The sequence below is a fragment of the Haliotis cracherodii genome, unplaced genomic scaffold (assembly GCF_022045235.1).
Source record: "Haliotis cracherodii isolate W230 unplaced genomic scaffold, xgHalCrac1.p SCAF_13, whole genome shotgun sequence".
NCBI classification, from domain to species: Eukaryota; Metazoa; Mollusca; class Gastropoda; order Lepetellida; family Haliotidae; genus Haliotis; species Haliotis cracherodii.
The window spans coordinates 16,267,282-16,280,138 of NW_027266268.1; the positions used below are offsets into that span (position 1 = coordinate 16,267,282).

General features: G+C 39.6%; 1 protein-coding gene across 2 annotated transcripts; it reads right to left on the bottom strand.

The window, feature by feature from the left end:
• Positions 1-482: 482 nt before the first annotated feature.
• LOC139458980 (alpha-tubulin N-acetyltransferase-like) lies at positions 483-12,762 on the bottom strand. 2 transcript variants are annotated; one of them, XM_071240420.1, is made up of 11 exons: positions 12,591-12,762; positions 11,160-11,223; positions 10,197-10,288; positions 9,066-9,237; positions 8,383-8,530; positions 7,189-7,242; positions 6,150-6,307; positions 5,433-5,518; positions 3,753-3,919; positions 2,563-2,686; positions 483-1,703 (listed from the first exon to the last, which is right to left on the bottom strand). In XM_071240420.1, exons 1-11 carry the CDS (start codon positions 12,686-12,688, stop codon positions 1,487-1,489), a joined length of 1,380 nt encoding a protein of 459 aa, XP_071096521.1. In that variant the 5' UTR covers positions 12,689-12,762; the 3' UTR covers positions 483-1,486. The 2 variants fall into 2 exon arrangements, with proteins under 2 accessions (XP_071096521.1, XP_071096520.1); XM_071240419.1 differs by having other exon boundaries at positions 6,087-6,307.
• Between the last annotated feature and the right edge of the window lie 95 nt (positions 12,763-12,857).

Genomic DNA, 12,857 nt, shown 5'->3' on the forward strand with positions numbered 1-12,857 from the left:
ATATGTGTATTAGTTTTTGGAGCACCACTGTACTGATACTTTTCAATATGAATCCACAATTACAACCCTAAACATAAATGTAACATTCTCCAGTGGTTTGTCCAATGAGACGTCAACCAAGCCCACTTTTCACAGAGCATTTCAATGCTACGTTCATTGCAACAAAGACCTCAGCTTTGTACTTTTGTCAAAAAATGCCTAATTTTTAATTTTTTGGGGAAAATTCACACATTTCTATAAAATTTGATCTGTATACTCCTTTCGTTTGGTCACACATCATTCTTAACAAATATAATATACTACTCAAACGAAGAATACCCGATATTTTCATACAACAAATTACAGTCATATGAAAACATCAGGTGTCCTTCAAGGAACAGGAAGTCAACAGTTCTGAAGCTTTGTTTGTAAACAATAACAGATACCCCAGCCCCCATGAGCTTAATTAGCTCTGATTGCTTTATTCCGTTTCTGCTCCAGTGATCACACCAGTGAGGGCTTATCACGTGACCAAACCTTTTCTTATTCTGACCGAACTTATTCTGAAACAAGAGACAGGCCAAATGCAAACCTTTTGGTGCACCATACATGTTATTTTGCATAATTATGCAGAAAAATTTCTACAACTGCGACAGTGAGGTGCATGACAGTATAGCTTTACACATCAAAGTGACCCTATCGCTAGCTCTCCGTACGGCTTCGATGACAGCACGTGCAGGATAAATATGCAAATGGAAATTGTTTTTCACGTTTTAGGATGTTTTCTCAATGAAAGTTAAACATTTCATGACTTATGTTTATTTAAATGTGCAGACTCATCCAAAATGAAACAGATGAAAAACACAAGAACGGACTGTGTAAGATGTGACAGAGATACCGGCTGTCCACAAGGGCCCTGGGTAGGAGAGTGAGGTAGGAAAGAGGAATATTTCTATTGCAATTGAGGCATTGATAAACACTGGCTTCTTATCTAATCAAGTATTTAGTATTTTGTAACTCAGCCTTAAGAAAAACACACAAACTTTCTCTCCAATTTGCCTCTATTAAAAAACAACACTGAGGCCAGTTTACTCTGGGCAGTGCTTGCGTTGTAGGCTTCACTGTGTGGAGCTCTATTGTTTTGATTTGAGAACTGAATCGGGCATGTGACGTCACCCTCGAAATTTATTTCATGCATGATTTAAAAACACGCAGAACTATCGACATACTGTCCCTTTAACTTCTTTCGAGTGGCATATTCAGGCGGTCAATAAGGTGAAGAAATTGCTGTTGAATGGAGAAGCAGTTGTTTCTTTGAGAAGCCAGGCGTCGTCTCATGTATTCATCTAATCCTCTTTCTATTAACTATATCTGTTCTTTGAAAGCTCATTGGAGTAATGCACGGACTGTAACCAAATCATTCAACCCTGAGAAGTAACGGTACTGCTACATGTGTCACACAGTGGAGATTATTTGAAGAGATTCATATTCAACCACTCAGCCTTGGTCACCACAGCCTATTGTGCATGTTGTGTCGAGATGCGATGCTCCTGTGGTTGGGGACGATGCCATGGACGGTCCAGCTGCTGTCCTTGTGTGTTGAGGGTGATGATGCTGTGTAGGCTGACCGAGCAGATGGGGGGTTATACAGCACTGGCACCTGGGTCCGGCCCCCGGGGTGGTGGCTACTGCTGTTCTGGGGGGGTGGATGGACTTGTGGGAGGCTGGAATGTGTAAAGCAGGGTTAAGAATTAACTATGTCCTAAAAGTCTGTGGATAGTGAGCGAGAATGGTTTTACACCAATTCTATCAATATTCCAGTAATATCATGGAGGGAAAAGGGACCAAATATGGGCTTCTAGGTGAGGTGAGGTAAAATGGGGGTTAACGTCGCGTCCAAGATTATTGCACTTATATAGCGACATGCATGCATGAGTGTGTGTGTGTGTGTGTTTGTGTGTCTGTTTGCACTAGTTCGGACTGATGCTGATTTATAGTGCTAGCCCACAGAGATACTATGCTGCAGTTTAACATGAATACCCCACTCATACACAGTATACTGACTCCGAGCCGACCAGTGCTTGTTTTAGCCACTTAATGCCAAGCTCCAACAAGTATCATCTTTTAACGTTTTTTGGTATGACGCGGTCAGGGATCGAACCCCGGACCTTCCGATCTCCGGGCAGACGCTCTACCACTAGACCAGAGAGGTGGTTATACCAATGTCTGGAATACTGAGTTTAAATATGAACTAGTATTCTTAAAGAACAAATTTGGTGGAAAAATTGTCTTGTGGACATATGATCATTTTCCCTCAATGTATTTTGACGAAAAACAAGACTGATATAAATGAAGTTTTAACTGGAAAAGATGTTTTCCTGTGTATAAAAAGAGGCAACAGCAAGCAAAAGTCGAGACAAGTACATATGATACGGCTGTTAGCTTACATCATGAAAGAACATTTTGATCTGATTGTATGTCTATTTATAGCATTGTGACATTCAAATGGTGGCATGGGTAGTGAAGAGGTCCAGGGTATTATTTATATCATAACAATATGAAGACGGAAAGATTCAGACATACATGGATGATGAGAGAGACTGCAGTTTGAGATGCCCCTGTCTGCCCTGGTAGTCATGATGGAGATTCATCATCTCAGCGTAACCCGGGGGGGCACCTGCTCGCTGCAACATCGGGGGACCTGGATCTGATGGACCAGAGCAGAATGTTAAACAATATAAACCTGACAGATATTGAAAGAGTACACAAAGGTCAGCCTTTGCCTAATTCTATGAGTCTGCTGGCCCCGAACTTGACTCTTTAGATTTTATTTGTTATATGGATCATTATTGACCTAGTGTAACCAGTGCAAGAATTAGCTTCCAAAGTTCACTGTTGCAAGCCTTCATCATATTTTACTAGCTCAAAACACTTCTGATAAACCACCAAATAAAAACATATGACAATAATCTTTGACATTTAATGATGCCTTAACTGACTTGATGATTCGCAGAAATAAATATGGATTGACTACCATTTTTATGTAGAAAGTCTGGCCAGCTTTAAGGAAATGTTAATAGCCCAATTTAACAGTCACTGGCATCTGGCTAGTGGGCAGGCAGCTATTTCAAACACTGCTTGTAACTCGTGGCAAAAGTCTTTCTCATTATTTCCTTAGACACGGGTGCCGTTGTACAAACCGATCTTAGCGCTAAGGTGATCGTAACTCCCATACCTTACATAGATATACGACAGTCGTAGTGCAAAGATGCATCAGAACTCCTATATCTTAACATAGACTTATGACTTTCGTAGTGCTGAGGTGATCGTAACTCATACAACAGTCGTAGTGCTAAGGTGATCCCAACTCCCATACCTCAACATAGAATTACGACAGTCGTAGTGCTAAGGTGATCGTAACTTTCATACCTCAACATAGACTTACGACAGTTGTAGTGCTAAGGTGATCTCACCTCCCATATCTGAAAATAGATTTACAACAGTCGTAGTGCTAAGGTGATCTCAACTCCCATACCTTAACATAGACTTACGACAGTCGTAGCGCTGAGGTCATCTCAACTCCCATACCTTAACATAGACTTACAACAGTGCTAAGGTTGTTTTGTACAACGGCATCCTGATCAAAGTTTCTTGCCTGTCATAAGCTGAAATTACGAGACCAAAATGAATTGGGGGTGAAGGGTCGGTCCTGTTATATGCAGAAGCTCACTGGTAACTTTGATACCAGTAAATATACCGTATGCTGCGTGTACCTTGGACTCTGGACTCTAGTGCATGCAGTCTGTCTAGGCTCCTGTGTCTCTGGAGACGATTGTCAGGAGGGGCATCGTTGTGTCGGCTGTGCACGTTGATGCCTGCCCCCAGGCCGCGGCTGCTGTTACTGCCCGCTGACAGACTTCGTATGTCCAGGTGCACAGGGCTACAAGACACATGTAAAAGTTGTCAAGGAGGATCTTGAATTGTTAAACATGCTTGATTTTTTTTTTTAATGTATCATTCCAATTCATTTTTAATCCTGTTGGTGTAGCCTTAGAAATGTGTATTTCTTGAGACTATGGTCCAGAGGACTTGTGGAAACCTAATTACACTGGTCCTCAGAGTTTGTTTCTAGTCCTGCTTGAACAAGACAAAACTATTCACTTTGTCAGTATTATTCAGTTCCATCTTGTAGGCAAGGTGAAGCACTGAGAACCAGTTCAGAATTATGGCCCTATGACGCTATAAACAGTATTCTAGTTGTAACAAAGCTAGAAACATTGACCGGGGAATCTAGGAGCATGGGAATGGTCCTGAAAAAAATAGAAACGTAATCGGGGGAATCTAGGAGCACAGGAATGGTCCTGACAAAACTAGAAACGTAATCGGGGGAATCTAGGAGCACAGGAATGGTCCTGACAAACCTAGAAACGTAATCGGGGGAATCTAGGAGTACAGGAATGGTCCTGACAAACCTAGAAACGTAATCGGGGGAATCTAGGAGCACAGGAATGGTCCTGACAAAACTAGAAACGTAATCGGGGGAATCTAGGAGCACAGGAATGGTCCTGACAAACCTAGAAACGTATTCGGGGGAATCTAGGAGCACAGGAATGGTCCTGACAAAACTAGAAACGTAATTGGGTGAATCTAGCATTTGATCCCATGCACAATGAACACTCTAAAAATTACCACAACCCACTAATTTTTGTAAGTCCGAACTTTCAACAAATAAATGCCATGACGTCATTTCTGAAGTAACTTAGTTAGATTTACACGTCATTCACACAAAGTTCAGTCACAATTTTCTCATTTTTGGGGGGTATTTCAAGACTAAGTCAAAACAAATATATATTTAACCTCAAAGCAAAGCGAAATGTTATCTCCTTGCACAAAAATAGACAATAGGCAAACCCTGATGGTAACAGACAAGCTGACTTTGTTCGAAAAATGTACTTATCTGAATATCACCAATGTTTCGTTCAACAACAAAGATGTATAAGGTACCTTATTTGCCTGTCCACAGGGACTGGCTGTCACATGAAATACATGTCCAAACCTAATTCTACCAGTTAAAAACTGGTAATTACCGGTAAATGGGAACACTGAATGAATTGTAGCACTTGGTTTGGTTGGTTGGTATGTTTGTTGTTTAACGCCGCACTCAGCAATATTCCAGCTATATGACGGCGGTCTGTAAATAATCGAGTCAGGACCAAACAATCCAGTGATTAATATCATGAGCATCGATCCACGCAATTGGGATCGATGACATGCATCAACCAAGTCAGTGAGCCTGACCACCCGATCCCGTTAGTCGCCTTTTACGACAAGCAGAGTCACCTTTAACGGCAAGCATGGGTTGCTGAAGACCTATTCTACCCCGGAATCTTCACGGGTCTTGTAGCACTTAAACACCCGGGTTACTTGTGCCCCTGTATCTCAACTGAACCTACTTGGGGCTCCTGTTACTCAGCATCCGAGGCTGTTTCGAGCCGCTGTTTGGTCGGGGGTTCAAGTTTAGATCACTTATCTCAGGATTCTGAAAATGAAAGTTGGTATGGTTTCATGTGTCGGTTAGGCAGTATAAACAAAATTAAATGGTTCTCAGGCACATTCTTCTCAAACATGGGGAGGGGGTAGAATTTTTAATTCTTTTCATTGAAAACAAAAATGATGCCGGAGGATCACTGAAATATTTTCTTCCCACCAAAAATACCAATAATTACAATTGAGGGACACATTCAAATCGGATCTATATACAATATCAGTTGCCAAACATGTCATTTTATTGAAATAGCAGAGTATGTTTAATATGATACAGAAATATGAAAAAAAACATGTTCATTGGCAATAAATATGACTGACGCTCAGGATTAAAGTGACGTATGTACAGTAAACTACGGTTATAACGAACACGCTTATAACGAACTGACGGATATAACAAACTTACTTTTTGGTCCCGACTACATGCTTTAGTCATGCTGTATATGTACTTATAACGAACTATGGTCATAACGAACTAAACTTAGTAGTCCCTTTGAGTTCATTATAACCGTAGTTTACTGTAATTGAATACTTGATGAAATGGACAGACGAACATGACATACTGGATTGTTTTGCTGACCAGCGTGGGAGTTGACCGATGGAGCGTTCTGGTGAACATTACATACTGGATTGTTTTGCTGACCAGCGTGGGGGTTGACCGATGGAGCGTTCTGGTATCTGTGTGAGGACTTGCCAGACGGTGGGCGCCCCCGTAGATGACCAGGTGGGGGTTTACTGTCCATTGTGTAGGCTCTACTGTACGTCCCACCATTCCTCTGATCCTCTGTTAAAAACATAATTTACACTTCTGTCAGTGTATCAAACAAAAATGAGTTTATCAGGAAAAAACTATTTAATATCCTACCCCAGTTTTCACAAAGTGATGAGAGTTTATAAAAGATTCATAGCATCTTATTTCACTTAAAGTACATTATTTTTTATACATTTAAATACTGCAGGTATCCAGGTACTAGTATCTGCTCAAATGCAGTCTTATTTGTTCCCCGACCTGTGGATCCCTTCGCATTCCAGTTATCATTCTCAACTCCCTGGGGAGTATACAACCCAAGCTGCCTATTCTGATACTGCTTCCAGTCGGACTCAATGATCCCTTGGTTTTCAGAGAAAGACCAGTAAAAACATTCTTGTCAATAACATATTTACATATTTACATATTTATTTGATATTGTGACCTGAAAGAAGTTGTACCACTCACGAAAATACGTCAGGTCACTCAAAGAGATAGACAGGCAATTTGACAAATCAAATATCCTTTTTGTTTTTACAAAATGGTGCATGTGTGTTTGTTGTTTAACGCTGCTCTCAGCAATATTCCTATGATATAAACAATCAAGTCGACAATCCAGTGATTGATATTGTGAGCAACAATCAACACCGTCTGGGTACGATGACCAAAGCCTGTCCATCTGATCCACTAAGTCGCCTCTTAGGACCAGCAATGGTTGCAGGGAACCAATTCAAACACGGAATCCCAACAGGGTTTTCAAAATGGATTAAAAATTCAAGTTACCAGACGTTTTACTTCATGATAGAGAACAATTTGGGGGCTTCCTCCATTTTCTAACTAGTAGTAGTAAATCAGTAATCATAATTGGTTTTTGTTTGTTTTTTCTTAAGCGTTTTAAAATATATTTCCCTTTTTACCTGGTTTTCTGTATACAGGAGGTCGACCATTTCGGGACCTGCCGTGATCCACATCTGTAAAACAAAGAGGCTTTCATGACGGATTCACTGATATTGTTGCAGTTTCCGGAGGCAAAGTTCTTAACTACCTATAAAAGACCAGTTTCCACACTTGCCAAACTATGCTGGAATTATATGGTTATAGTTCTGCTGGACTAACGAGTTTATGCATAGTCCAATCAAAATAATGTATTGTAATCATGTGGGAATGAACCTGCTGGTACAATAGGATTACCAATGGAACGGAGTATGACTGAACAGCAGCTTTTTAGGCTGCAGACAAGCTGGATATTTTGACACGAGGGGTCCTTTTTGACCTGTCAATTTCAAGTTTTCACAGATTCAGCGCCTGCGTGTGAAAGAAAATTAATGTGATAGCAGTGGCCCAGCAACAATGGTTCGTGCATGATTTTCTTAATTGTGCGTGTTCTGAAATGAATCTCATCAACTTTGATAAGTTGTTATGATCAAGTGTGCTTTGATTTCAGTGATGTCGGGACATTGTGTTCATCTTTCAAAGGGAGGAGTGTTTTCTGATGGACTTTCAAATCCTCTCCTGCCAAATCTTAACAGTGGTGGCTGACGGAGATGGCAATGAATATCGATCACCAAAAGGTTTGTAAACAATATATTCTCATGAATAAAGTTTCTTCAAACATTTTTTATAATGTAATATTTTACTTTCATTGTCGGTTGTTTCAATGAGGAAATAGCCTGTTCCAATGCTGGTCGCCACATGTCCGCAACAGTTTCATAAACATTTCATTTGTATGTAAACGATACGCCTTCATTAAATCTTGTAATGTCAGCATCGAAGTAGTCAGGGTTGCGGCCTTCAACGCCCAAAACATCTGATATCAAACTACAGTATTTCCTCTAATAGACGCAAGGCCGTCTATTAATTTCACAAGAGCCATTGACTCGTCATGTATTAGAGACCTGGCTCTCGATCGATCGATCGGCAGACATTATTTATGAATTGATATCTAGGCTATCGATGTATTCATATGAACATATTTTGTGTGAAAAGGCTTAATATCTTTGAAAGGGGTTTCCGTATCAAAATGGAAACCTCTTTTTAACTAATTAAAATCAAGCATTCATCAGTGTCATGGTAGAATGTTAAATACCTTAAGAACAAATTAAACAGCCTACCTGTTCTATTTGAGAAGAATCCCTCAAAGACAACAAAGTTGTTGACCTGCGGTATAATCGCCCTCAAGTTGTAATGTTTGGCCAGAAACATGGAGAACTTGTGTGACGGCTTGTCAATGGCAAAATGATTGGGGCGAACATTTTCACACTGAAATAAAGTTAACAATACTCAGATGAATGTCAATAATTGTCACATCACAGTGTTCATGTTTACACTCAGCAATATTCCAGCTATATGATGGCAGTGTGTAAATAATCAAATCTGGACGAGACAATCCAGTGATTGACAACATGAACATTGATCCATGCAATTGGGATAGGATGACATGCATCAACCAAGTCAGCGAGTGTGACCACCCAACCCCATTAGTTGCCTCTTACAACAAACAGTCGCCTTTTACGGCAAACATGGATTGCTGAAGACCTTTTCTACCCAACATCTTCACGGATGTGAACAGTATGAAGTGTGTATTACTGAGTGATGTGGATCTCACCATCACATGAACCAGAGATAGAAGGATCACCATCCGTACATGTTATATCTGCAAATGGTATGCTGTTTATTACTTCTGTAACAATGTCAGTTGGATTTCAAGGGTCAGATTTGTGCTTGGCTCATATATCCAAGGTTGGCTAATACCCCACTTAAAACCATTAAAGCAATCCAATAATCACTGACTTACCCTGAGCATGTATTCAAAGAGGCGCTTGCCACACCCTCGCCTCTGTCTGGACTCATGGACATAGAAGTCCAGTATGCACAATGGCGTCATCTCATGCTGCACCCCGAAGTTGTCGTACACAAACAGTTTCTTGTGTCCTGTCTTCAGTAGTCCAACTATTGCCCCTCGGCCACTGCAACAAGACACATCAACTCTGTATAAACCATATGGTATTAAGTTGTAACACAATGTACTCCATAACACAATCCCTGTAACAATACAATCTGTCACACAATCCCCTGGAACACAATCTTCCGTAATAAATTACAATATACTCTGTAACACAAGATACTTTGTAACACATCATACGCTCTTACACAATATACTGTGTAACACAATATACTATGTAACACAATATACTGTGTAACACATCATACGCTCTTACACAAGTGTAACACAATTTACTCTGTACTACAATATACTGTGTAACACATCATACGCTCTTACACAAGTGTAACACAATTTACTACAATATACTGTGTAACACAATATACTCTGTAGCACAATATACTATGTATCATAATGTACTCTGTAACCAAATATTATGTGACAATACTCTGTAACACAATATACTATGTAACACAATATACTCTGTAACATAATACTCCGTAACACAATATACTCTGTAACACAATATACTTTGTAACATAATATACCCTGTAACAAACCCTATAACACAATGTCCTCTATAACAAAAGTGTAACACAGTTTAGTTTCACCCCAGACACACTGACTCAGGGTAGCCAGTTAAGACAACAAAAATATTAAACTTATGCATGAAGATGATGATGAACAGTATGCAGCAAGTACAGGACATGCCAAACTTTGACCAGTTGTGTGGGGGGCTGTGGACGACGCACTGGCCATACTAACCCATGATCAGCTACTGACATTGACTGACTACTTAGTCACCAGGAAATTGACCTGGCCAGTTTAGACCTGGCCTTCACCTGACTCAAGACAGATGTTCTGTCTGAATAAAAAGTAGCAGACTTTCAGATGAACGTGTGTTGTTGCTGCTGCCAGTGCCTTAGAGCTCAGAGATTATTAGAATGATTAACATTGTTCATGTTGTGATTGACAGCTACTTACTTGTTGGCTCCTGGATCCTTCATGAGATAGAGGATGTGATCAGACAGCTCCAGTTTACGCCCTCCTGTGATGGCTCCATACAGGCCTTGAGCCTAGAACAACACGAATGTGTTGTTTTTTTGTTACTGTTAGCACATCTTCCCAAGGCAAGGGAGATAACTGACTATAAAAGTCTTGCCAATCTAGGCTGGAATTCCGGAGTTACATTTTGGCTGGATTAACAAGTCAAACTCACATAACAAACTATGTACTAACCCTAACTATATACATCTGGTTCATAAACAACATGGATTTCAACATGCAGATTTTGGTAAACTGCAAGATTTGCAAAGCATGTGTACCATCAACTGGGCGTCAACAGATCTTTTCATCTTTTTTATCAAGGTGCTCCGTTGATTTGATGCATTTCAATGGGTAAGACCTGTTTTGTTACAAAATAGATCTTGATTATCGATCAGATCGTCTTGAATGAGCATCACTATTTTGTGTGAAGGAAATGCAAGTGACATGAGATCTGAAATCTGATGACGATACGATTGAGCCTGGAAATTTTAGCCTAGTTCAGCAAGGGCGGAAACTGGACTTTTATCATGTTTATAGTCAGTTAACGCCCTTGCCTCGGGAAGAAGCAGTCAGCAACATAACAGCAAGATCTTGCATAGATTTGATTTGAAAGATGACCCTGTGGATACAATACTGGGTACAGAAAATAAATGAACATAATCATGGTCTCACAATCAGACAATGCACTGAGTCTTCGGTAAATCATTAAACCCACAGTAAACATGGTAAACATGGTAAAAGACTAAGGAAAAGGTTCCTTCCAAAAGCAGAACAGTATAAGTCAGTCATATCAATGTATTTTTAAGTGTTTTCCTGGGAAAACATTGCCAAACTGTATTGCCCTTATATGTATCAGGTCCAGAAAGACATGTATCTGTATATTTTCTATAACAGTGTTACCTTAGCTGAGGCCTCGCCCATGTTGTCGATGACATGGAGAAGCTGCTTTCTGTGTTCTCGGATTCTGTTAACATGAAAGGTAAAAACGGTGAGATCCTGTTATTGAACAATTTGTATTTTCTTTGTTAATTCTTACCTGTAAACCAATCATACAATTTGTATGTTTTTGTTAATTGTTATTGATAAACAATCATACAAAGAGCAGACTCATGAAGAAAGGGGTTAGAATTGGTCTTGTGTAACCCATGCTGGTCATAAAAGGAAACTAACGAGATCAGTTGATATGTCTCTCAGGCTAGTTGTTGCATGTCATTGTATCCCATGGGTGTTTGTAAATTTGTAACCCAAACAAATTTGTACCCCTAGAAATGAGTAATTTTGTATCCCAAATTGAAAGTAGTTTCATAACCCTATCCAATAAGCAATGAATTATGCCACTTAAAATATTAATTCAGATTTAGATCTAAACAACTCAGAATGTAAAAGCGTATTGTATTTGAACAAGAACAACATATGGTGTTATCTGCTGACCGAAGCTAATCTTTAAGAAAACAGTGTTTCAGATGACAATTACTTATGGGCTCCTTTGATACCAGTAGCAGTTGAGATGGAGACTGCACTAGACTATGCAATGATTGAGCATTGTTGGATGCAATTGGGATATTGGTTGTTGTTTTACTGTGATCTGCTTGATTAAGTGTAGATGATAATTATATACATGTGTACCTTGTGAATGTTGTAGAGAATGAATAGTTGACTTTATAAATATGAATGCAATGATTGCCTGGTGATAAATGTGTTTGAGAAATTTCAACAGCATCTCTTTTGTCTTCTATCCCTATGTGATGAACATGATGAATGGACTGCTATACTTGGACATCACACAACTTGTTATGGCGAGAGAAATTGTGATAAACATGGCCATCTGAAGAGTATGTTTCGAAACCAATAACTGAACCATAATATTGTCTTATATACAAATATTTAGAAATAAGAGTTTATTTATTTTTAGGGTTACAAACTGTTTTGGGGTGCGAAATTTCTCAAGGGGTACGAGTTTGTTATGGTTACAAAATTACCGCAATCCGTATCTCATTTACATGGCTCAGGGACATTTGAGCTACAACACTGATACTGGTTTGGTACTTAAACATTTCAAATGATGTATTAGCATGATTAGAGCTATCTGTCATAGCCCAGGTTATCCGACCTGTTGCTAGCACGGTTACTCTACATGACTACTGAGTAACAATAATTAATAATTAACACGCAATATCGTAAATAATCGTAATATCTATACATAAGCTTCTGACAGTTCTGTCAACCGTTACCTGGCTTGACCCCAGGTGTTTCATGTGTGCACTTTCGTACTGTGTTGCGCGGATCAGTCACCTGACCAATTTGTTTAGAAATTTGATTTCTCGATCTCACCTGTCATTGTTGATTTGAGAACCCCGTGGAAGTACACGACTGTCAAGTCTGGTAATGACATCTTCAAGTAAAGCGTTTACACTGAATTCATACTCCATGACTATGACAGTTCACTGAGATCATCACCACTAGAGATATTATGAAATGTGTTCCACACACAGAGCTAAACAAGTGCTTTCCGTCGCCATGTTTACTTCGCTATGCAAACATTATAGTCGCGCAGTGAATTTCAATATACCGTAAGATGTAGAATTTGTCTTTGCGATC

What these genes read in the sequence shown, in the direction of transcription:
- LOC139458980 (XM_071240419.1), bottom strand. Translation starts at nt 12,688, where the DNA reads ATGGAGTATGAATTCAGTGTAAACGCTTTACTTGAAGATGTCATTACC. An exon ending in TGGGCGAGGCCTCAGCTAAG is followed by an intron (nt 10,289 to 11,159) that starts GTAACACTGTTA and finishes GTGTTGTTCTAG; the next exon opens with GCTCAAGGCCTGTATGGAGC. An exon ending in AAGGATCCAGGAGCCAACAA is followed by an intron (nt 9,238 to 10,196) that starts GTAAGTAGCTGT and finishes GTCTTGTTGCAG; the next exon opens with TGGCCGAGGGGCAATAGTTG.